At 33.0% G+C, this 24,300-nt stretch overlaps 7 protein-coding genes across 12 annotated transcripts; 3 read left to right on the top strand and 4 right to left on the bottom strand.

Annotated features, from left to right (window-relative positions):
• Positions 1-288: 288 nt before the first annotated feature.
• Cse1 (chromosome segregation 1) lies at positions 289-5,525 on the bottom strand. The gene is made up of 16 exons (XM_076893696.1): positions 5,401-5,525; positions 4,894-5,039; positions 4,477-4,815; positions 4,288-4,395; positions 4,116-4,208; positions 3,874-4,041; positions 3,677-3,806; positions 3,431-3,594; positions 3,175-3,364; positions 2,880-3,081; positions 2,536-2,796; positions 2,185-2,276; positions 1,822-2,125; positions 1,578-1,745; positions 1,140-1,447; positions 289-1,008 (listed from the first exon to the last, which is right to left on the bottom strand). Exons 1-16 carry the CDS (start codon positions 5,483-5,485, stop codon positions 863-865), a joined length of 2,904 nt encoding a protein of 967 aa, XP_076749811.1. The 5' UTR covers positions 5,486-5,525; the 3' UTR covers positions 289-862.
• Positions 5,412-13,163, top strand: LOC143422778 (ras-like GTP-binding protein RhoL). 4 transcript variants are annotated; one of them, XM_076893689.1, is made up of 6 exons: positions 5,412-5,432; positions 10,929-11,097; positions 12,052-12,181; positions 12,310-12,424; positions 12,532-12,649; positions 12,868-13,163. In XM_076893689.1, the coding sequence occupies exons 2-6, from the start codon at positions 11,079-11,081 to the stop codon at positions 13,065-13,067; spliced, it is 582 nt and encodes a 193-aa protein (XP_076749804.1). In that variant the 5' UTR covers positions 5,412-5,432; positions 10,929-11,078; the 3' UTR covers positions 13,068-13,163. The 4 variants fall into 4 exon arrangements, with proteins under 4 accessions (XP_076749804.1, XP_076749803.1, XP_076749802.1 ...); XM_076893688.1 differs by lacking the exon at positions 5,412-5,432 and adding an exon at positions 9,998-10,020; XM_076893687.1 differs by lacking the exon at positions 5,412-5,432 and adding an exon at positions 10,823-10,847.
• On the bottom strand, positions 5,957-7,130 carry LOC143422678 (uncharacterized; the record flags this gene model as incomplete). The annotated part of the gene is made up of 5 exons (XM_076893481.1): positions 5,957-6,130; positions 6,240-6,418; positions 6,512-6,575; positions 6,702-6,937; positions 7,050-7,130. Coding segments are annotated over 5 exons (717 nt in total), but the record flags the coding sequence as incomplete, so codon positions are not given.
• A 614-nt stretch (positions 13,164-13,777) lies between the features above and the next one.
• On the bottom strand, positions 13,778-14,747 carry Cbp20 (cap binding protein 20). Its single transcript, XM_076893692.1, has 3 exons — positions 14,574-14,747; positions 14,083-14,403; positions 13,778-13,989 (listed from the first exon to the last, which is right to left on the bottom strand). The coding sequence occupies exons 1-3, from the start codon at positions 14,646-14,648 to the stop codon at positions 13,885-13,887; spliced, it is 501 nt and encodes a 166-aa protein (XP_076749807.1). The 5' UTR covers positions 14,649-14,747; the 3' UTR covers positions 13,778-13,884.
• An 806-nt stretch (positions 14,748-15,553) lies between these two features.
• Positions 15,554-16,618, top strand: LOC143422677 (uncharacterized). The gene is made up of 2 exons (XM_076893480.1): positions 15,554-16,151; positions 16,278-16,618. The coding sequence occupies exons 1-2, from the start codon at positions 15,557-15,559 to the stop codon at positions 16,550-16,552; spliced, it is 870 nt and encodes a 289-aa protein (XP_076749595.1). The 5' UTR covers positions 15,554-15,556; the 3' UTR covers positions 16,553-16,618.
• A 220-nt stretch (positions 16,619-16,838) lies between these two features.
• LOC143422949 (uncharacterized) lies at positions 16,839-19,493 on the top strand. The gene is made up of 3 exons (XM_076893940.1): positions 16,839-16,949; positions 17,307-17,630; positions 17,727-19,493. The coding sequence occupies exons 1-3, from the start codon at positions 16,861-16,863 to the stop codon at positions 19,198-19,200; spliced, it is 1,887 nt and encodes a 628-aa protein (XP_076750055.1). The 5' UTR covers positions 16,839-16,860; the 3' UTR covers positions 19,201-19,493.
• An 867-nt stretch (positions 19,494-20,360) lies between these two features.
• On the bottom strand, positions 20,361-24,023 carry LOC143422919 (ribosome biogenesis protein BOP1 homolog). 3 transcript variants are annotated; one of them, XM_076893897.1, is made up of 9 exons: positions 23,865-24,023; positions 23,074-23,600; positions 22,704-23,019; positions 21,890-22,568; positions 21,587-21,796; positions 21,201-21,478; positions 21,011-21,110; positions 20,749-20,944; positions 20,361-20,673 (listed from the first exon to the last, which is right to left on the bottom strand). In XM_076893897.1, exons 1-9 carry the CDS (start codon positions 23,973-23,975, stop codon positions 20,520-20,522), a joined length of 2,571 nt encoding a protein of 856 aa, XP_076750012.1. In that variant the 5' UTR covers positions 23,976-24,023; the 3' UTR covers positions 20,361-20,519. The 3 variants fall into 3 exon arrangements, with proteins under 3 accessions (XP_076750012.1, XP_076750011.1, XP_076750009.1); XM_076893896.1 differs by having other exon boundaries at positions 22,704-23,600; positions 23,865-24,010; XM_076893894.1 differs by having other exon boundaries at positions 20,749-21,110; positions 22,704-23,600.
• Between the last annotated feature and the right edge of the window lie 277 nt (positions 24,024-24,300).

Genomic DNA, 24,300 nt, shown 5'->3' with positions numbered 1-24,300 from the left:
TAAATAAATGGACTAAACTAATGATATACTTATAATATAAAAAAAAAATTCTATGCTTATCATTTTATTAGAAAATTTTGTAAATAGTACGTTCATAATATTCTTAGAGAAATATGAAATAGTTCCATTTTCGTTAAGACAAAGTAGCAATATCATGATTCCAACTTTACAATTCCTACATGTACATTACAATGTTAGAGGTATGTTGCTTGTAAAAGTCTTACAGGTTTCCCTCCTTAAGATTGCAATGGAGGGAGAAGAGGACGGGTTCGAAACAGAACAAGCTCATTTAAAATACAAAATACGATTAAAATTTTTGTTCAACAATTATTACAAAGGTAGTAGGCATAAACGTCTAAATTTAAAACGTATTCAACAATTAATTTACTCAGGCCATTATACAACACTGCAACTTGATTAGAGATTCACGTATTTATTAAATAAGGGAACAACCGAATCAAGAAAAAAAAAGAGAATGAAACGTTCGTTCATCGTCCTTTGTTACTGTACAAAATGTGAATTCATTGAAATAATTCCTCAGGAATGTTTCACGCATAAATAACACACGGCTGATTATTTTTATGACTCTTGTGCCATAGCGTTTGCATATTTTTCACTTTTTAATGATTCTTAGAGTCACAGACTCCGAACCGACAATACGTAAAATAAAAATAATTGTTGAAGTATTCGATAATACAACGGATAAACGATACAATTTGTTCAGTCTCGTAGATGTGTCCAACACAAGTACCGGAAAAACAACTTTGCTTTCGCCTCTTTGTTACAGTTTATTCAGTTCAATGTTGTTTATTTTCCGAGCAATCAGATGAATTTTTAATCTATCTCGGACGTCTAGTTCGTATTATGCAACAGTAACACCAACCGTTTGAAGGTAGCTCCTTAGATGATTTGCGTTTGGTTCTGGTATTTGGTCGAGAATATTAAGTAACTGTCTCGGTGATAGTCTTGCTAATCCTTGAGCTAAATGCAAACGCACATCGCCGGTAGCTGTTTTGTTACAATACAACATATTAAACATTTTGCTTTAATATCATTCTCTAAGATCTCTGATAAGACACGCAATTATGTAAAAAATAAATGAAGCATACCGTGGACAAATAAAAATTTTATTATCGTACCTTCTAAGGGGTTCTTGGGGGGATTTTTTGCACAAAGCAGTTGACTGTATCCTACTTGATATCCAGGTGCATCCTCGGTTTCTGGAAATATATCTTCTGGTAACGAAGTCTGATCCTGTGGTAATTCAAAGAATTCTACTAATGTTGCTAATAAAGGAGGATAATACGCATTGTATGGTCTCTCTAGCATTGCCGAACAATCGATTAATAAATTCGAAATTCCGACTGCAGCTACTTTCCGTTCGATATCACCCGAAACCTTTTGCAAATCTGTTATTAAGACACGTTCTACGACCATACCAAACATTCTGCAAATAAAATTATTATTAAGTGTTAACTAGTTTTAACCGTGTTTTGTAATCATAGTTTTTTAATCTTTTGAGCAGCAAAGAAGCTATAATCGTTAAAACTTAAAGGGTTAATAAACGAGTAACTTACCGATTCTGTATTTGATCTATAATTGTAACTAAACTATTTGCACCGTATTTAATGATATAATATGCGAAAAATACGATTAGACCCTTTACGAATTTCGTCGTTTTCGACGATGTAAGTCTTTGAAATAGCAATACAAAGATTTGCTTCATGTAGGGCTCTAGTACATTCCTGAAAATATTACAATTTTATCAGTCACTACATTAGGAAGGGATAATGTGAAATTAATTTTTATGAGGAAACTTACGGTTCAAAATATTCAATAATACTTTGAAGCAACAAGAAACCTTCGTGATCGTTAGCCTTCGAAGCAATCAATTTCTGAAATACACCCAACAAACCATTTGTTTTGTCTTGTGCAACTATGTGGTATGCACCGTGACTAATGAAAGCTCTTAATAACCGATTTAATGGATGAATATTTGCTTGACGTTCGAATAACACCGATGATAACAGACAAGGGAATAAGGCCAAATATGCTTCCGGCATATCTTGAGTTGTTCGTAATTCCAGCAGTAACGCAAGGATTTGAAAAACGTACGGTAGAAATTCTGAAACGAATAATATCGAGTAAAAAGATAGTAATCAATTATCAAATGAAATGTCTTACCTAAAACGTCTTGCTGTAAAATTTCTTGGAAAATTGGAAACAGTGCTTCCTCAAACGATGATACTGCAACTTTATGTGTTTTACAAACGATCCTGAAATTACATATTTAATTTTGTTACCCAATATCTCTGCATCCCATTTAATTCTTATACAGAGTATGCCTTCTGTTACGCTATCTACATAAATATGGCTGATATATTAAACACGTATGTAGTTGAAAATAAGATTAATAGTTGTATAATGATAAATCCATAATACTTAATTTAAATGTTACAAGAGAAATATGAAACTTATTTTTAATTGTGAAAACCAAACTGGAAAAATTTGTTAACTCAAAACTGTAGTACTTACTTAATTGATAAGGCAAACGTTTCAAAGAGATAGTGGTTGAAGTTGGGACGACTTGGATTCTTAGATACCATGGCAAGCTTTTCCGTGAGTTTTGGCAAAAGATCTGCTAAAAATGGTACAATTACTTCTTGCAAAGTACCAAAACTTCTCATAATAGCTTTCATTACGTATTCGTTTTCTTCCGAGCCAGGTATACTTAAGCAGTTAAATAGACCTTTTAATAAATCTGCTGTCAGTGGTGATAAGTCAGTTCCTTTAACTCTGTAAATAAAATAATACAATTAAGATGAATATATATACTGAATCAATGAATAGTTGTATTAGATAAGACGTTATTTTCTTACAAAGGCGTACGATTATCAGGTCCTTTCATCGCAAGTATCTTTTCAATCGCACAAGCAGTATATGTGTGAACAACAATATTCGAAGCACTTAAATGCCTAATCAGTTGAGGCAGACTACCTATTATCATTTCTCTTGGCAATACTGATCTGAATGTCATTATAAATTTAATCGCATCAGCTTTAAGCACAGGAAATTCATTGACTGGAACATAGCGCATAAAACAAATCATCTAATTAAAATACCTTACGAAAATTTAAAGAATAAGTTTTATTTAACTATCGTAATATCACGTACCATTTGGTTTGAGTAACTCTGGTTGAATGTGTTGCATTGCAAATTGTGGTAATGGAACAAGCTCACTACTTCTTGTTACACCACGTTTCTGCGTCTGACCTTTGCTTGCACTACTGGTGACTAGATAAATTGCAGCATCTTTACTCCGCCAATTTTCAGCTGGTTTATCAGCGTAATTTTGTAACATCACCTAACAATGAATAACAGATGTAGTGGTATGTACGTTGAATTTATTTATACGTTTTTATTCACCTACTTGTATGTAAGCACCGAAAATTTCCATTATCTTCGCTTCAAAATACTTGGAAAGCACTTTAACTAAATCACAAGCAGCGCGTCTTCTTGTATCGACATCGCTGCCCTCAATATCCCGTCTGATATATTCCTCGGGATTATCCTCAAATAATTCATTATCCGATTCTATTATACAGTAATTTTGTTTATTACTAATTTATATAGATATGAAGTGCATACTTTAAGGCTTACTAATTCTAATGAATACCTCTAAATTCCATATTGGGAATTATAACTTTCTCGCAGATACTACTCAATGTAGTTGGATTCTCAAACAAACTTCTATATTGGGCACGATCAGCCACTGTTGCTAAAAATTGCAAAGCATTCGAAACTAACTGGAAAAAATACACAAAATTATTAATGTAAATTTTATAATACACAATACGTAAAAAATTTACATACAGCATCATATTTCGGTTGCTGTCCCGTAGATGTTAGCAAATTCCACACAGCAGTTACAAAGTCAGGCAAATATGGTTGAAACTCTTCATCATATTTCTGAGCATAAAGACCAATATTGTCGCAGACTTGTGATTTTAGCTGCTCAATTATTCCTGCTTCTTCTTCATCCTATACAGACATCAAACGTTGCAATACATACATACATATAGAAGAAGATATAATAAATTTATATGTAATAATACAGTGGATCGTAGAGAAGGAACATCAGTGTTTAACAAAATATGAAAATTCCTCATCCACACAGCCATGTTGTCTTCAAAAAATTCTGGTAGATCCTAAAAGTAAAATATATATAGCTCTGATAAAGAATATTAAAGTTATTGCTATCTTGCGCACACTACATCTTTTTCTTACTTGGAAATTAAGTGAATAAAACACTTTGGATAAAATCACCAAAGAACTGTATATAACTTTTAACGCATCTACATTGTTTGCGTGTACTTGTGCTAAATTCATTGTAGCCTAAAATTAAACAAAAAACAATGTAAGAGGCAACCATGACAAACTGTATTCGAGTAGTAAAATATAGAATAAAATTCTTACGACAAACAGGTCCGTCAAAGGCTTAGCAAATCTATCCAATACAAATTTAATTTCAGTCCATAGGCTCTGGCTCTTGAATTCGTATCTGTATCTCTTAAATAGCGAATGCGCTGTATGTAAGACACCATTGATGACATGAAAATCACCTGTATTAAATTTTTCGACCATTTGGTCTATGAGCTCTGGCCATTTATTTGGAAAATCATACTTTCCAACTATTGAAACGGCATCGGACAATTGCTTTTGAATAGAATCAGGAGAATGTAACATTAAATTAACAATTAACTTTTTTATAGCTTCTCTATCTTGTGCGTGTATGCGATCTATAGAATCTTCTTCCTACGCATAAAATGCAACACATTAGAATGGATGTAACGACAGCAACAACGATAATTATAAAGTAATATAAATAATTACCACTTTCCAATTACGTTTCACATAATTTTTAAATGCAACTGCACCGGCGATTCTTATCGTTATGTTGATTTCAGATTTATCCACAAGATGTAAAAGAAGTAACGGATAGTTTTGATTTACTTCAACTGATTCTAAGAACTTTTCAGCTGAAGCATAAAAAAAAGACAATTTTATTTATTATTTTACAGTCGACTGTATAAAAAGAACTTGAGGGAAAAAATTTGCGAGCATCTCTTGACTTTTTCCGCATATCCAATCGGTACATTTATATACGTTTAAAGTCCTTAAACGACTGGCGAAAAAATCGAGTAAAGTACTTGTTGATACTGACACGTCAAATTTTCTCTAAAATCGAATCTAACAAAGTGGAAATCGCATTATGATCCATTCAACGAAACGCTCGAACACCAATAATTTCTAAATAATAATACGTACACGCTCGTGATTATATAAAAGATTAAATAAATTTCCAAGCAAAAACACTTAATTAACAGAGGTTATATTCACCTGGTCGTCTAACATTCACGTCTGGGCTAAGTGTATGCTTTAGATATTCACTAAGTGTAAGCAAATTGTCATCCGTGAGTTCCATGCCGATTTATCTCTAAAAATTCCGTGTATCACCAATTCGAAAGTATAATGAATCCTCCTGAAAAGAATCTCGAAACAACGCAGTACACCGGCTTTTGATAAATTCAATTTTCTAACCAATGCTCGCTGTCGGTTGGCGCTTTCTACTGTAATTCACGCGGGAACAGTTTCCGTTAATATAAAGTCGACTTGTACCTGTTTTCCATAACATACAATTCGTACACATCTCTGCCTGTGCAAAGATTTTAATTTCATGCAGCGTTCACTCTATTGTCGTTAATAATTGTATTAATATTACCAACAACGATCTGGAGGATAATATAAGTACACGTACGAACGTAGAAAAACAAATGTTTATCTCTTAACTTATCTTTTTTCTTTTTAGATTTCTACTGAACAAATACTTGAATTTATAATGGTCTTGTAACTTGTAATTGCATTATACTTGTAAACTATAATCTTTGTTTTATAATAAAGTAAAATGCAGTGTTAATTTTTGTATTTAAATACATTTTGATGTTGAATGATGAATTTTTTAGCCTGAATAGAATTTAGTGCTTTCTTCTTCTGTTGTATTTCCTCTTTCAATTTTTCCAGTATTTTTAACGTAGACATAATCTTGAATAATTTATTATTTTCGTTCTCCCTGTTCACGTGTAATATGTAAGTCGATTAATTATTAAAAGCATGATTTAATCGGTACAACTATAAAAAATGAATTGAAATAATTTCTGTTCACAATTGAATACGCTTACTTTATACTCGTCAGAACGGTATTCATTTTCAATACTTCTTCAGTCTCTTTATAAGGGTTGTTCAAACCGCAGAGTATTTCTAAGTTTGTTAATTTATTTGTAAGTGTTGGCAGTTCGTCGTGTGTTTTCTTATATTCCTCCTGGTACCGCTTAATATCTTTCGATAAACTTTCACTTGACTATCACAAAGATATCGATTAGTATTTACAAATTATTCGCATTATCAGCACACATACATTCACAATTTAAAAAATATATATAATGAAACGTACGTATTCGGTTTGTGCACGCCAGAAATTATCCGCGTATTTCGATCCCTTTACATGAAGCTGACCGCTAAAAAGTTGTAAAAAAAATGTTATCAATAACGAAGAGATCGTTTAAACTTTTATCATCGCAATTATGTGTTTACCGTTGCAAAAACATTACAAATTATAACGAAATTAAGGAGAGAGAAACTACCATTGTTCTAAGAAGTACGATTTCCTTTTCCCTATAAAATTCTTCAATTTATGTTCTTTGAATTTGATCAGTTTTATAGCCGTGCAAATAATAATTCTACAATTGGCTTCAGTCTTCTGCAACTCTTCGTATTTCACTTGGTCTGTCCAGATGACCATTGATAAGCTAAAAAACCGTAAGTTCCAGAAATTCCTTATTTTCTTGTATTTGTTGATGCTTTCCTTCAACTTCATGAGCTATTGAAAAACAAAGCGAGTTTCTTCTTATGAATTTCTTAATTACATGTGTATACGCGTGTAAAACATTAGAAAGAATAGAAAATGTGAACATATTCAAAATACTTATTACTTTCTCGATTAAATGATTAATTTCATCTATTCGATTATTAAAGTTTTCGCAATTGTCTGCCATTTCTTCCATAGACTCCAGTTATTCTTCGATGCCTCTGCAACAGAATATTTCCTTTATCCACAAGCGGTAATGCGCAGAGAAATGCTTATTGGATTTTAAATCTATGATCGTACGTTACAAAGTTATATTGCTGCGTTCTCTACTGAGAAAAAAGCACACTATTACACTTACGTGTGATTACATACAGAATTACAACGATTACTTTGTTGTAGCCGCCATTGGTCGTTCCATTTCAACCATTTAAATTTCTTTTCGCCGATGAATTTCCATTATTTTCTTTTTACAGCCGCTAACATAAAAATTGCATCGTCGTTAACGCTGAAAAGCCACAAAATAATTATCGAAACGATGCAAATCGCTTGTACCAAACTTGTCGAACAATCGAATAACGTTCCCTTCGACGATCATTTAATTAAAGCGTCTGCGTCATTGGGCGAGTACCATTTATAAATTTCAAACTATGCGTCGTTCTAAAAATGGGAAACGCGCGACACAGAATTTTAATTTAAACACTATTTCGACTAATCGTTATACAGTAAACAATAATAGAAACGAGTTTTGTATTCGTTAAAAAAAATTCTTAACGCTTACCTACGCAAAATTAACAACTCGAGTGGCAATGTAAATCCACGTACAGGCTTTTACAGAAATCTATAAATTTTTATTATCTTTAACAAAGTATAATTCTACGTTATTCTACGTTATTTTAATACTATTTATTTATTTATTATTTCCACGTTATTTCTTACGTCCTTCCTACGTTACCATTCGATCGAGACCTGTTGCAATTAATACAATCGATTGCAAAACGATACGCTGCAAGGAGTTAAGGTAGCAATCGAGAAACGCATCGATTCTCGTTTAATTCCATTAATTTCCATCTCGATCGAGGTACGATTTATCAGACACTCTGTACACGAATCTTTATCTACCTAATGGCGCGTGGAGCGCGTAATTGACGTTTCAGTGAACGTTTAAAACGCTCCGGTATATTGTTTCGTAGTCGTCGAGCGGTCGCCGCGCGAAGCGTGTCCACGCAGCTTTTCCCGTTACGCCCGTCGCGATAAGTATCGAAGAGAATTTCAATCAGCTCGAGTGGGTAAAAAAAAAAAAAAAAAAAAAATCGAGCAACGAGGAGGCAATCGATTCGGACACATCGATCATTCGCCACGGACACGTATGTACCTTGATCGTACCACGGTTGAATATTCTCAACGAAATAACTCTGACTCTAACGGATGAATCACTGGTGACACTTTTAACGTTGCGTTTTGTACGATCGTCGAACGACAACCTGTTCGATCCTCCCTGCAGGTATCGAGGCTGACAGTCGATGCGAGACACGATTTTTAAGTTCGCGAGTGACGCTTTTCACGCAAGGAATACATTTTTCAATGTCTAACGTTTAATTTGTTCCAAATCGAGATTCGAGGTTCGTGGGACTTAATGCTGCGCCTTGGGTCCTTACTCTGTGAATCTATCTTGAATGCGATCCGATGGTTGATCGATATATCTTTGCATAAACAATTGACTGGATACTTTAAGAAGGTATAGCTTGTCACGAAAGATTTTTCAATTTTCGTTTAAGGTAATCACGAGGTCTCGATACAGTTTTACCGATGATGACGAAACATGAATGATCACACTTTGATAACGTTATCGCATTGTATCAGCACGAGAAATTAACGACTTATATATCATCGACATCTTGAGAGAAAGAGAGAGAGGAATTATTTATATAATGGTACACTTTCGATGAAAAATATTGTAAGAATATTAGTTGAAATTTACAGTAACTAGGAAACGTATAAACATTGCGTGGGTATTTAACAGGATGAGGTTTGATAGCTTGCCAGGAACTGATAATATGCTGAGAATACAAGGAATTGGAACAGTGATCCTGATCATTTCGGGTTTTCCTCGATACATATATGTATATATATCGTTTCACGCAATTCTTATGCTGATAACAATTACAATTATGTTACAGTTTTCAAGTTGTGAAATCTCATCGAGCGTCGAAATTCGTTCGTCGAACAGAGAATCGAGGAGTAAAAGATATTCGCAAAGTAAGGATCTGCTTTCGATACGTAACATCCTAGGAAACTCTGAACGTGTAAACTACACTTTTTTACATAAGCAAGAGTGTAGCGTTGTCGATCGAATCGCGTAGAAAATAATGTGTCGCGTACAGTTTTTAATCACGCGATCCTCAAAGGCCTAACACAAACACATAAATTCACCAGCACTCGAGTTATGTCATCGCTACTTTATTCGCGTATCTGCAAGCTATTCGTATAAAAGTCCTGGCTTATTGCGCGGGAAAGAAAGTAAACATTAGGTGAGTGTAAAAATTCTGCATCGTTTGCTTTAGATAATAACAACTTTGCAATCTTAATTTAATATCTATCTATATCTATTTTTTTAGATGTATTGTCCATTTTTATGCGAAGCTTAACCGTTGTCGAATAATAAAATTATAAATACACGCGTTCTCCGTGTAGACTGAAATTTCAAGTAATTTAAAGCGAAACGTTGAACCTCGTAAGAACGATGCTCAAGAAGGACACTCTCCTTCTACGTACGCTATAAGAGTAGACCTCGGTGTTGTCTTTTATAGGTACACAATAGATATAGCGCACTGTGTGTAGTTGCTATTGCAATTGTCACATACGCAATGACTGAGATGACAGTCGTGTTCGCGCAACTCGCAGCAGTGCGTCAAGCAATTAAAAATGCATTCTTTGTTTTAGCGTCCTGGCGGTTATGACATTAATCGTTGTAAAATAACATTGAAATAAGCAAAACGGCTTATTTACTTATCAAGTTTCTGACGGGATGAGCTTCCATTGTTCATTGTTCCCAAAATTTAATAGAAAGAAAGACGGAATGCGGAAGGAAGGGCGTGGTTAGAATTATTTAATACTCTCTGCGAAGGCACACCCTCGATCTACCTACGCGTACTACCCACCTTTTTCTATCGCTGTAATTTTCTCATATTTCGCGTATCATCGACCTGTTCCTCACTTCTATCGTACAAAGCCAACCACTTTATACAATTATTCTTAGTTTTCGTTGCACAACGATAATCTTGAACGATTTAAATATGTTTTCAAATTTCTCTTTGGTATCATTCGTTCGTCGATTCTCATCGATGCTAATCTTTTGAAACTAATATCATTTTTACGTTACAGTTTATCGTACGTTTGCTCGTGCGACGAGACAATAATCCTAGCTAATAGTAAAGCTGATAAATAAATTTATTACCAAGATCAAAGTTGCGACAATTTTCTGTTCTCTCCAAAAAGCGAGTGCAGCGTGTACGACAGGAAAGTGTGATGATCTCAGGGGGTCAACTAGTTTCGTAAATTAGGAAACACAATCCCACCGTTTCCATCAAACAATTGTGCACTGTCGTGATGTAGTGAATCACACGGAAAGTATTTTGTGGTCACCGTCTTGACCACATTGATACGAACAGTGATTAATGTTACTTCAAATTATTATTAGACGTCGCCCATTATAACATACCGACTCTGTCTATCTTATTCTATACGCTTTATATTTTAGAAGAGAATATTCCTAATTGTGTCTTCGTAACGTTATCGTGTAATTAAGATCTCGTTTGCATAACATCGTTCATTTATCATGATGTTCAGTCATGATGTTCAAAAATTTCATTACAATCATACATACTACTTTTTTTTTTTTAGAAGCAACGCATCTTAGATCAACGCACGCATATCAATCGCTCTCGTTGATACGAACTATCGCCGTACAGCTATCAATCTCTCTCTCTGTCTCGTTTGTCTACAGCCAAATAATGTAGCGGATAATGGAAAACGGCCGGATGACAAACAGATAACTGCGACGCTAATTACTGATAAGAGACGCCGCTAAATTGAGTGGGAAGCTGGGGAACAAACTGCATTGGATTCGTGGGTATTGGATTTCTCTTAGTACACGATGTGCAATAACAATACGGGTAAATACCACATGATAGAGGTCATTTAAGTTTGAAATAATTTTATATCGAAAATAATTCATATATTTTGATTCGAAAAGAATATGTACAAGTTACTAAGGATTAGTATATTTTAATTTTTATTATTAGAATTATTGATATAATTAGCGGCAAGGTAATAAAGGAAACCGAAGGAATTATCATGGAAATATACGGAGTGAAGAAAAAAAAATGACATTGATTCAATATAAATGCAGTTTAAAAACTTACGATCATAGCATACGTGATCTAGAGGATGCGTTATAGAATAGCACAATCTACAATCTAGACATGATTTTATAAAAATAATATTAATCTCTCTCTCTCGCTCTCTTTCAATACTGATGGTCTACTTTACTTATATTATATTTACTTCGATTCGTTTATCATTTATTTATGATGCACTTGCGTTTTAACAATGAAAGTCGGTATGTTACGTAATTAAATTAAAAAAGTTCATACTTCATTGTAATTCATAGAATTATAAATAACACAGATCTTGAATTTTTATGATATTTTATATATTTTTATATATTGTTTTATATATTATATTATATATTGAACTAAGAAAGTTTAATTTTTAATTGATAGGTATAATAGTAGGCTTTATACTGAAATGTTAAAAACGTAGCAACTTACAGTTCCAATTGATATGCAGTACAGCAAGCACCAGTAAGGATAGCCTTGGTACTCGCTTACCGGATGCGGTGCTTACTTTTTTCAACAGAAAAGGCATCAAAATAACGCAACGATCGTTTTATTTTTTCTTAAAAATCTGTAGTATTTAATCTTTTTCCACCCATAAACAAGATTGAAAGTTTCACTATATTTAAAGTGGCATAAAATAGATTTTTGAATATAATTTTATGACTTTTTTTAAATGACCCAAAAACTACTACCGTAAAAAATGAATAAAATAGGTTTTTTACTTTTCAGATAGTAAAAAAATAACTTCGCGACATAGGCCAATCAAAATTACAACTATTGGCGATGGTACTGTCGGGAAAACATGTATGCTTATCACATACACGACAAACGAATTCCCTTCAGAGTATGTACCTACTGTGTAAGTGTAATATTAAAAATGTATTGATCACTTCTTACATACATAAGTAAAGTATAGAAACAGAATTTATTGTTACATTTTAAATGTAAATTTCAAAACAAATAATAATACTTATAATTTGTCCTTAGTTTCGATAACTATGCAGGAACAATATGTATAGATGGACAAAAATATGATATGACTTTGTGGGACACTGCTGGTCAGGAAGACTATGAACGAATCAGGCCTTTATCCTACCCAAATGTATGTAGATCTATTAATTAATATTATTTCGTCTATGTATTGTACACTAATGGAATTTATAACAAACATAAGAATTATAACAATTTGCTGTTTAATTTCATTTTCAGACTGATTGCTTCTTGATCTGCTTTTCAGTGAATTCTCGAACTTCTTATGAAAATGTTGCAAACAAGTGGCAACCAGAAATTAAACATCACTGTCCGAACACACCTATAGTTCTTGTTGGTAAGTGTCTTTAATTATTATTAATTAATATAACTCAGAGGAAACATTATTATTGTGCTATTCTATACCTGCATGTTGCATAAGCTGTCTCTAAGACACAATCACTAACTCTCGAAAATCCCCTTATCCTCTTTTATTAATTAAAGAAAATTTCAAAAGTCAATATTTTATAAAATATTGAATTACAATTTCTAAATCTTTCTCTACTTTATCGATAGGTACTAAAGGGGATCTTAGAGGTGCAGAAAATGTGGATACAATTACGCTTAAAGATTGTAAAAAGATGAAAAAAAGAGTGAAAGCTTATAAATATGTTGAATGTTCCGCATTAAAATGTGAAAATTTAGAAGAAGTTTTTGCTGAAGCAATTCGAGCAGTATTGAAAAAACCATCAAACAAACTTTGTTGTTCATTTTAAAGATTAAATTATAAAATAATATTTATAATTAGTTATATAATAGGAAGTACTGACTTGTAATAATTTTAATGTTAAAGAAATATATATTGTTTCAAAGACTATGCAATACTTCTTTGCATTTCTCATTATAAAAAAATAAAAATAATATGCTTAAATAAATTCACACAAAACTGTTCGTACTTTGTAAATATGCTAATGCTTATTACATGATTAAGAAAACTCCATTCTATGTTTATATTATAGATTAATGTTAATCCAAAGAAATATATTTCATTAACATTATTTATTTGGCAAACATTTTGTTCACAATATGAGGATAAACCTTTCGAGACAGATTCAATAAATATTTCTTGTCCAAATATTCTAATCCTTTTATGTTGTAGAAAAAGGATAAGGCAGAACTTGAAATAAAAATGGAATAGCCAAAATACATATCATCTATTATTATTTTTTAAATAACTGTCTTAACTTAATCCTTTAGACATACATCTGGCTGAAACAGTAGTGCCTCGGTAAAGTAATGATAATAACATTAATAATCAGAATCAATTCTTTTTGTCAGGTTGAAAGAATTAATATTCTTATCATCATTGTTATGATTATTTCAATACTGCTATTCCAGCCAGGCTGAAAGGGTTAAAACGTTTTGTATATACATATATTTGTCCTTATTCGCCGTACGTGTACACACAGATTGATCGCAATGAGTAGTTCAGATGTCTGGTTGTCTACCCTTAAATGTAGCTACCTAAATACTCCCATAATTTTTGTGTACATACAAAATTTAGCATAGAAAAGCAGTTGTGCTCGAAAAGCTTCAACGTCCAAAAGCTCCATCTGAAAGTGGTGTCACTTTCTGCTGTATTATTTTTCCATAACCACCCCGTCCACTGTCAAAATCTGACCTATATTCATCTCGCACCTGTACAGATACAATTATAAAAAATCAACAAATAATAACATATGCGTAATTAACAGTAACAATTATATTCTTATACAAACTAATGGTACACACTTGTCCACCAGTTTTACCACGCCCATACTGTCTACCCTCGATAAAGCCAGCGTCCCAATCTGTTCTGATTATTCTGTCATCTAAACGTGTCCCATTGATATATCGCATGCAATTTTCAGCATCGCTCCTCTGATAATATTCAACAAAACAAAAACCACAAGGAGTTTTTTTATATTTATCCAAACCCATTATAATCCTCCTGATATCGCCGCACTTTGAAAATAGTTCATATATCTGTTCCTCTGTAGTATAAAAAGATAAATTTCCAACATAGAGAGTTGTAGAATTTCTTAGAAGCCTATCCTGTTCAGCTCTTGAGCCCTGAGAACAAACATTATTACTAGCGACCAACTAAATCATTATTATTAGTACAGTAGAACCAATTTATACATCTAAGAATAAATTATTCTTATTTATTCCTATGTTATTGCACATATTAGATGTAACAATATAAATGTTTTTTAAGCCGAAAGATGTAAACACAAACTAACCTTAAAATGTTGATCGCGATACGAACTTAATTCGACAGAAGGTGAACTCGACGGATTCAATTTTACTGCCGCCATTATATAGACAGGCAATTTGTAAAACTCGCCTTTCCTTTAAACAATTTCACCAGACTTCCCAAATTAAGATCACTTTATATATTGTATACATGAATGCATGAGCATTTCGTTTTAACTACACTCGATATTAACCTTAAACGTACACACGAACACGTGGCGCCATCTCTCTGAAAAGTGGTTAAACTGATTGCATAATTATTGACAGACTAGTGGCGCCATCTCTGTGAGAAGTGCTCGAACTGGTCGCACATCGTTACCGACAGCGAAGTGAACTACTGCGCGAGTGGCGCCATCTTTGTGGAAAGCGCTGAAACTACTCCCAAAATAGTTCCCTAGTTCCACCGCGAGATGGCGCAACTTGCGTCGACCGCTTGGTGGCGCCATCTCGCGGTGGAACTAGGGAACTATTTTGCGAGTAGTTTCAGCGCTTTCCACAGAGATGGCGCCACTCGCGCAGTAGTTCACTTCGCTGTCGGTAACGATGTGCGACCAGTTTGAGTACTTTTCACAGAGATGGCGCCACGTGTCGCAGCAGTTCACTTTGCCATCGATAACGATGTACGACCAGTTTCAGCAGTTTTTACAGAGATGGTGCCACCTTTTAGAGATTAATCTTTGCTCTTAGGGGAATACAAATTTATACGTAAACATAATCAGTAAGAAATATTGAGCATCAAATTTACAATTACATGATGAGAATTTCGCAAAATTATGTCTTTTTTAAGCGAAGTATATTAAAGTGGTCTCCACTTTGAAGCAAATGCCTGTAATGCATGTTATCATGACTATGAATATCTCTATATCGCAGAAACCCAAAAGTTTAAATCACAATTTTCTTTAAACCAAACTGGAGCTCTCAAAATTCACTGTGTTGTATTGCATAATAGTTTAAACAAAATATATTTGAAATGAATGAAAAATTAGAAGCTTCTACTAATTCATACGAGGCTGGATTGCTTGATTCATCAAGAGCCAATTCTATTCCTGATCTTACAGCTAATTGTTGCAAATCATTCTTGAACTGCTTTAAAATTACTCGTAAGAAACAATTGTTGGAAGAAATGATGGATAACGATACCAAGGAGTATGAGCATGTCGTTGAAAAGCTTGTTGTAAAACGTATACCTTTTGTCTTGCTTTCAGTACCCAAAAACTCTTCACAATGTAAAGACGATTCTAAGAGGATAAGTAATTCTACTAAAAATGTTCCGCAATCGTTGACGAACTTAAACAGCATGCACTCTGCTTCTCCTGAAACCCAATCATTATTATACCATTCTGATAAATTAGATCAACAGTTGGTGCCTTTGGATACAATTAATAGATACTTAGACTTCAATGAAAATAGAATTATATCAACTAAAAGAAGTAAAAAATGTATAGTATCCAATGATCACTGTAGTAAATTAACTGAATTAATGAACAGTATGGGTAGTTTACACACAGATTTGGGAAAACAAGAAGAACCACTCAAGAATTCTTACTCTTTGAATATACCAAGAAGTAAGAGTTTTTTTGTCATTAAAAATAAATGTGGAAGGAATATAAGTAGTGTTTTTAAGGAAAACATCTTTAAATTTTTTTCATAATAAATAACTTAGCTTAATAATGAAGTTTATACTATTTCAGATTTTGGAAAAATAGATTCCTCTGAAACAAAGTCAAAAATTGATCCGAATGAATTGAACCAAACAAACTCGGAAGATTGCATACAGATTAATAAAGACCTGCAATGCCATCAACAAGTTTTAACAAATGAATCTAAAGCATTATCTAAAAATATCGCAAACGTTGATCTATCAAATCTAATATTAAGATGGAACATTATTGTAAGACATTACAAATGTAAAACGCTCTCTTTTGATATACCACAGGGAATGAGTAAATACTTTCATATAAATTAATAGATTAAATTGTGCAAAATTTAATTTTACACAAATACACCTATTCTTCTTATAACATAATTTTATGCTCCTTGAAACGTACTTCAACGTTGAAATGAAATATCATGAATATATATTTCAGTTCAAGGTACGAATATGCCGCCTTTCACAACTTAGTAGTAATATGGTACAACAGATAGCGTTATAATTCTGACAACACTTTAACGCATTGAGTACTCGTGCCCTGGTTTATTTAATCCATGGCGCAGATGTATCTCGATTCATTCTGATTCGATCGGTGATTACGCTCGGAGGAGCAGTGGGCAGTTATGGATTCTGCTTGTCAAAATTTGGAATTTAATGCTAAATACTTGCTTGGTCAGTTAAATATAGCCAGAAAAGAAATAAACAACTTGAGGTACTACTTTCCACTTTTTTCTTACATTTTCTTTTCATAGAATCAAGGAATTGTTTGAAAAGATATCAACAAGTTCTATTCAAACATGCTGTTTTCTGCATACCTGCACATTCCTGGTATACGGATACATGCGCGCGCGCGCGTACACATACATACAGTGTATCCATGTAATATAGTGTATTACACATTTATTTGTAAGTGTGAACTGAAATGTATGAGGATTTCTTTGCAGTATGATATCCAAGCGAAGCAACTAATGTTACTGTTTATAATATTACACTTTTCATTGAAAATTATTAGTGTAAAGGTTCGTTATGCTTGAACGTTATTTAGTGTGTGTTTATCAAATTTTTACAGGCAGCAGATAAAAAGTCTTCGATACGTCCATGAAAAAGATGTTGATACTATAAAGCGCCTTTTGGAATCATTTCGAAATGGAGCGTCCATGTCTGAAACAAAAGTTGTGGGATCAGATAATGTGAAACCTGGTACTAGTACGGATAATGATGCTATAAAACTGAAACCGATTGGAGTAATATCCACCTGGTTTCCTAGCAAACGTGGCACGCCTAGGCAAACAGGAATTTGTGGAAAGGTACCAGGAAAGCTGTTGCTATACAATTCCATATTTACTAATCCTGATCATGCACTCGAAGGACTGCAGGACTTCTCACACATGTGGTAAGATGACTGGAAAGAATGTATAATAAGTATATTGCACTCTGATTCTATTTATTCATTAGTACCATTAACATATAATTGTTTCCTTTCCGATAGGGTTCTATTCTATTTTCATAGAAACGATTCGACGCACGTGCACGCTAAAGTTGCACCGCCGCGATTAAATGGTACGAAAACTGGCGTATTCTCAACTCGTTCGCCACATCGGCCATGTCCGATTGGCTTAAGCTTAGTAAAAATTACAAACATAGAAAATCACACGATTTATTTCGAAGGTGTGGATATGGTTGACCAATCGCCTGTCCTAGATATAAAACCTTACATACCGCAGTATGATAGTCCATTATTTTTTGAGAAATTAAGTAACAGATCACAAGAGCCCTATTTAGACGATGCGTTTGAATGTATAGAAGAAACTGCCAGAAATCAAACATGTACCACGTTCGATACAAATGTCGATCTTGGGGACGAAACGAGAAATTTCTTATCAGAATCTTATTATAGGAAAGGTATTAACAAAACGAATCAAGAAACAGATGTTTCTCGAGACGAAGAAATTGCTCTGAGACTGCAGGCTGAAGAGTTTCAAAGGAATTCAAACTTTGAGAGTTATGTCGGTATGAGACATTTTTCCGAATTAAGCGATATCAATTTGCACAACAATAGCGTACTACCACATAACATGGATGTAACAAGTATACATAGGACACCTCATACATTTTCCGACACTTTGTCCGACATGAGATCAAGCCTGAATACGACTGCAGGGCATAACATACTTGCGTCTCATTTAGAACAACCAGAAAGTTTTGTAGATATAAATCATAGATTACAAAGCATTAACGTAAGCGGTCGTACTAATGTTGAACCAACATACGTCTCGAGAAGCATGGGCTCTGATTACACTGAAACACATGCTTCTCGCTCGAGACTTTTAGACGGCGCCGATGGACCAAATACCGTTTGCGGTACCGACATAGATTTAATTAATAGACGATCGTTAACTTCGAGAATCGATAATTCCCCTATAAGAATGGGAATACGAGAAGCACCTGATGGAGAAGAAGGATTAGAATCACAAATGCTCACTCCTTCGCAAGTTTTACCGAATCAGGTAATAAGGACAACATCAAACAACAGCTTACCCGACAGTGGAAATACAAATTCGTTAGTTTCCTTTGAATCAAGGAACACTGAAAACAGAGAAGCAGAAGCTAATAGCTCCTCTGAAATAAGAATTCCAGAATGGATATCTAGACCACGAACTCCGTTATGTGTCGTATTTAACGATCGTGCATTGATCCAATTAAACGAGATCTTGGGAACTAAAATTAACGATCAGAAAGTAGCGATCGAAAATGTCCTTCGCGAAGACCCCAGATCGGTATATTTAAGACAACGTTGGGGTAGTCAGTTTTATACTTTCTTAATTCACGATTTACACATAACTTGCAGATTTGATGATAACAGGGGTATAGTTACAGTTTTCCAAGTCAGACACGCTGGACGTATTTGCGAATGTGGAGAACCCGAATGGCAATGTTTGGGCCATTCTCCACCCACATCTTAAACGTACGCACATGTATACCTGTGTATATAAATGTGTCCGTATACAGGGTGCTTAATTTAATGTTCTGCACGATTTTTTAGTCATTTACGGCAATACAATAGATAAAGTTAACGAAAATTTAAGTCCGTATTAAGTGAACGATATACAGCGATAATTTTCATTGTATATATCATGCTGAATACTTATTTTAGATCTGTGATACCTTCGCGCTCATTCTTTAATGCCCTTTTAATTTTCGTGAACAAATATGGATTGTTCAATTTTAAAAACAATATTGCTTTCGGTTCACTATGAAAAAAATTATTTTCTAAATGTTTGTAATCGCTGTACATTTCTCTATTCAGTAGAGCTAAAATTTTTGTTAATAACGCAAGTGGCTGAAAAATCATGAATAACCCTGTATTGTACACCCTGTATATACTGTATTATGAATAATTATACTTTATGCTATATTTTTAAATTCATCAATAATATTATAAGTAAATAAGTAAGTTAATTCACAGACTCGTAGAAACTTCCATTATTTCTCAAATTTTTATGGAACCACTATTTAATATTTTATTTGCAGATCGCAGAATATTTCATGCGTTTTAATCTTTTCACCATTTTAATTTTACTTTTTACGGAACGTACAACGATATTTATAACCATCCATTAAGAATTGAAAGTACAAAATATTTTGTGACCTGCAGACAAAAAAATGGGGTTTTAGTTACTTTGCAATCGGAATTATTGTCATTGTCAAATACAATATAATCTCTAAATAAGTTTGGATCATATTTTTAAATTATTTTTTATATATAAAATATATTGTTTGATAAAACAGGCGTTTTCGATGTTTCTATTTTTTATACTTCTGTCATTTATTACTAATTTTGTTAATGAAAAAGCTTTTCTTTTGTAAATTTTTGTACTTCGTATAGTAACATTTAGTTTTAAATTTTTCGTAAATATATCAATATTTTATTTAAAAGATTTATCTGATTTTTAATGTAATTAATTAAAAATAGATAAATCTTATACTATTCTGATAAAGGAATATTTATTATATATTCTTTTGACTTTTTGGTCATCACACCTCTGTTGCGATACAAAAGTTCCTATATGTTTAGTCTTGTAAACACTTAAGATACAAAAGTTGCAAATTCCTCGCATAAAAATAAAATAGTTGAGAAATTTATTTTAATTTTTTCTTCATTAAAACTTTTATCGTGTTTGTGCATGATGATATTAGTTTTTTTTATTACGTTAAAAATTGCGTTGGTAAACACATGGAAGGAAACAAATTTATTAATTAATTTTATAAATATGTATAAGATTCAACTATACATTCGTATTGTTGAATCCGCACCCGCAGAAAATACCCATGGTTGAATAGGGTGAAACATCACGTCCAAAATACCAAAGTCATTATAAGACTCATGATTGCATAATCTTTTAAGTGGTACAATCAGTGGATTTTGCAACAAATCGCTGAAATATATTATGAAATAAATAGAAATTCTGAACAATGATGTCTAATATAATTACAAATATAAGTTATCTTACTTGTATACCATTCCATGGGAAACGATCAGACCTCTATCATCAGCTCCAGATGCGAAAAGAGGATATCGCTTATGAAACGAAACACCACGAACACCAGTACCATGTAAACGTAATGTTTGGTAAGGTTTTGTACTCAAATCAAGATCAAACCAGAGCATTTTGCGATCATAAGTGCCTACTAAAACATTGTCACCCCCTAAAAATACAAAAAAATAATGACAGTATAAATATTTATTTACTAAGTCATATTCAATCTGTTTACCTGGATGTATTGCCATTGTTGATATCCATTGCGAGTTTGATAGCAACTTCTTAATCATTTCTTGTTTTACTAAATCGTATATCCGTACATTTCGTTGGGTCTAAAATTATTATATCGCAATTATACATTGGTATTTTTACGTTAAAATTTCTGCTCTCACCCTTCCTCATATAGGATCATTTTTACCTACCGCTACAAATAAATAAGGCCTAATTGGATGAAACAAAACACACTGTATTAAACCTTTCGACTTTGTGAACGGCAATTGAGATCTCCGTTTCGATAATTGATTTATTAAGACAGATCTATTTTGACCATCAGGCATAACAGTGGCAAAGTAATCACCTTTGCCGTGCCACGTTACTTGTTTCACTGTTTTAAAGTGATTTAAAATTACTCTAATGCCATTGTTCCAATATTCACCTTCTGCGTGTTCCCACTGAACAGCAGTTTTCACTCGTTCATTTACTATAACAAAAGGATACATCCAATTATTTCAATTCAATCATTTTTTCTTATTTCAATTATATTTTATAGAACATTATAAAAGAGCTATATATACATATATTGTAATACCTATGACATCATTCTGAGGTATTATTTCTAGCAATTGGTTCGTCTTATTAGTGATCAAATGATCCCCAACTCCAGGATTTATTAAAAGAACTTTTTTATCTGCAGCTACTGCTATAAGTGATAGGGATTGATTTGGACACCATGCCACAGATCTAATTATCCCACCACATGGTATCGATTTTACACACCTTCCTGTTGATACTTCCCATACTACAAAGTAATGAATATTGTTATAAACATTTTTATAAATTTATGTTGTTTGATGGTATATTTTGTTCTACCCGCACTAGAGATTGTACTTACTTTTTAAATTCATATCATCACCGCCAGAAGCAATGTACTGTCCCATTGGTTCTGCAGTAATACTTCTCACCATATCTTGGTGACCTTTAAATATCATGGACATTGTTGTAGGGAAAGGTTGCAAATCTTTTGGACTTGGTAATTGAGGAACCAAAGCTTCTGGTTCAATTGTTAATCTCATTTTCAGTGCTCTAGGACACAAATACAAATCCAGACACCTCTGGAATCTTTCTTTAATATATCTAGGATACGCAGGAACTTCGCGAAGTGAATTATATTTTTCTGGAATGAAGTGTAACTTTCGTTTCCAAGGTGTCGTTTGCAGTTTATTCCATTCTCTCAATTCCCTTTTGTCAAATAGATATTCTGGCGGAGGATTATAACTTTCTGCATGTCCGGGTAGATGTCTTTTTGGCGGTGGGATATGTTTATGAATTCTACGCATTTCTTCAGCTTGATCATCTGACTGCCATAACATATAAAATTCTGGTTCATTCTTCTTTTGCTGCCTTTCTTTTTCCAATTCAGCGGAAGATTTTATCCAGCCCATCTTAAGTGCATGAACCAATTTCGATACTTTTTTTGCTTCCATTTTTGATGGTAAGAAAGAACGTTTGTGTTCGGGAAATTGACGTAATGGAGTTTTCATTACTTCCGACGTGAACCAGTCTATCCAAGGCTAAAAGAAAGGAACACAATAAAAACATAATTTATGAATTATTGTTAATACATCTATAGTTATTTGTGAATCCCTGGTTTGACAATATTACCCTTATTGAAAATCATTTACATTAATTTGATTAAAAAGACTCACGGCATATTCGTCAAAAGTTACATCAGGAATTTTCCGTTTTTGAATTCTTGTGATTAGATCTATATCTGCCTCACTTAACACAACGTCCTGTCCAGTTTGAGGATCTTTAATTGTTCTCCAAAAATCTGGATCTTCCATTCTTTTCAAAAAGTTGTCCAACTGATCACCCTTTTGAGGTTTTATAATTTTTTTACCATCCCAGTTATACCCAATATGCTCATAATCATCGTACCATTTCATTGGTATATTTCCTACTGTGTTACGAATATCTTCTTCATCAGAACTATCATATTCATATTCATCTACTTGTTGATTTGCTACCGACTTATTACTATTCTCATTTTTATTGCTTGTGTTAAGTATAACATTTTCTTTAGTGCCCATTTCTTTAGACTTTCCAACATCTTCATTTGTTTTTAAACTCATTTTACTTTGCACTTTACTTTTCCCTTTAGCTTTGGAAATTGATTCATCCGATTTGTCAATTTTATTTCCTAATCCTTTGTTTCGATTATCAATTTTTGGTATAGCGGATACATTTTTTTTATTAACATTAGATAACGAAGAATCACTTTTCTTCATTTTAAGTTTATTATTCTTTGATGTCGAAGCACTTTTGGAATCTTCCTGTTTCTTCTCAATGCTTTCACTTGTACCTTCATCATTCCTTTCATCAGAAGAAATATTTTCATCGTTACTCTCGGAATAATCTTCGTGTAGGCCAAGATCATCAGAATCTGTCTCAAAACTTAATTCTTCTTCATCACTCGATTGAAAGACTATCGGATCTGTTTCAGCATCTGATTCAATAACATCTGCATCTTCATCTACTTCCTCGTCTGTGCTCTCATCACTGTTATTCATTTCCATTAATAACAAATCTTCCGTACCTGAATCCTAAATAAATTTTCTATTAATCGTTTGTATATGTTATCACTTTGAAACATTAACAGTGACATACATATTATGCATTTTGTTACAACGTACAAGCACATGCCTAATGTATATAAATATTTAAAAAATTATTATGACAAACAATTTTGAATGGAATTTTAAGAGGGTTTAAGTAATATAGACCACAATTAAGACAATTACTGACAGAAACTTGTAATGTGTAAACATTTTTATAGGTTAGATTATATCAATGAGGAAGATCATTACCGATTCTTTTTCAATTGTAGATTTCGTTGAATCCATTTCTTCCTTCTCGACTTCATTATCATTTTTTTCTTTATTCGACTTCCTTTTCAAAGTTTTCTTTCGATTTTTCATTTCGTTTTTACGCACGTGTGCACACAACAATGAAGTAAAATACGCTACCACGTGGTGACAGCAATTTCAGAGCTATGCGTTACACACACACGTGACGTACTGTAGACGAGTATGAAATACAAAACTCAATTAACATTTCAGCAAGCGATACGATTATTGTCACAAGATTATTTTAAAAATGAAAGCATAAAAAATAACTTCGTTATATGATAGTATGAATATTGGTATTACAATATAATAACATAAATTCTTACTATTTTATAAAACACATCGATATTAAATTATTGCAACAATGTTATACAAAACTTATTATCTATTTTGCGTT

The sequence above is a fragment of the Xylocopa sonorina genome, chromosome 4 (assembly GCF_050948175.1).
Source record: "Xylocopa sonorina isolate GNS202 chromosome 4, iyXylSono1_principal, whole genome shotgun sequence".
NCBI classification, from domain to species: Eukaryota; Metazoa; Arthropoda; class Insecta; order Hymenoptera; family Apidae; genus Xylocopa; species Xylocopa sonorina.
Note: the sequence above shows the minus strand (reverse complement) of the source record. Positions and strands in the feature narration are given on the sequence as shown.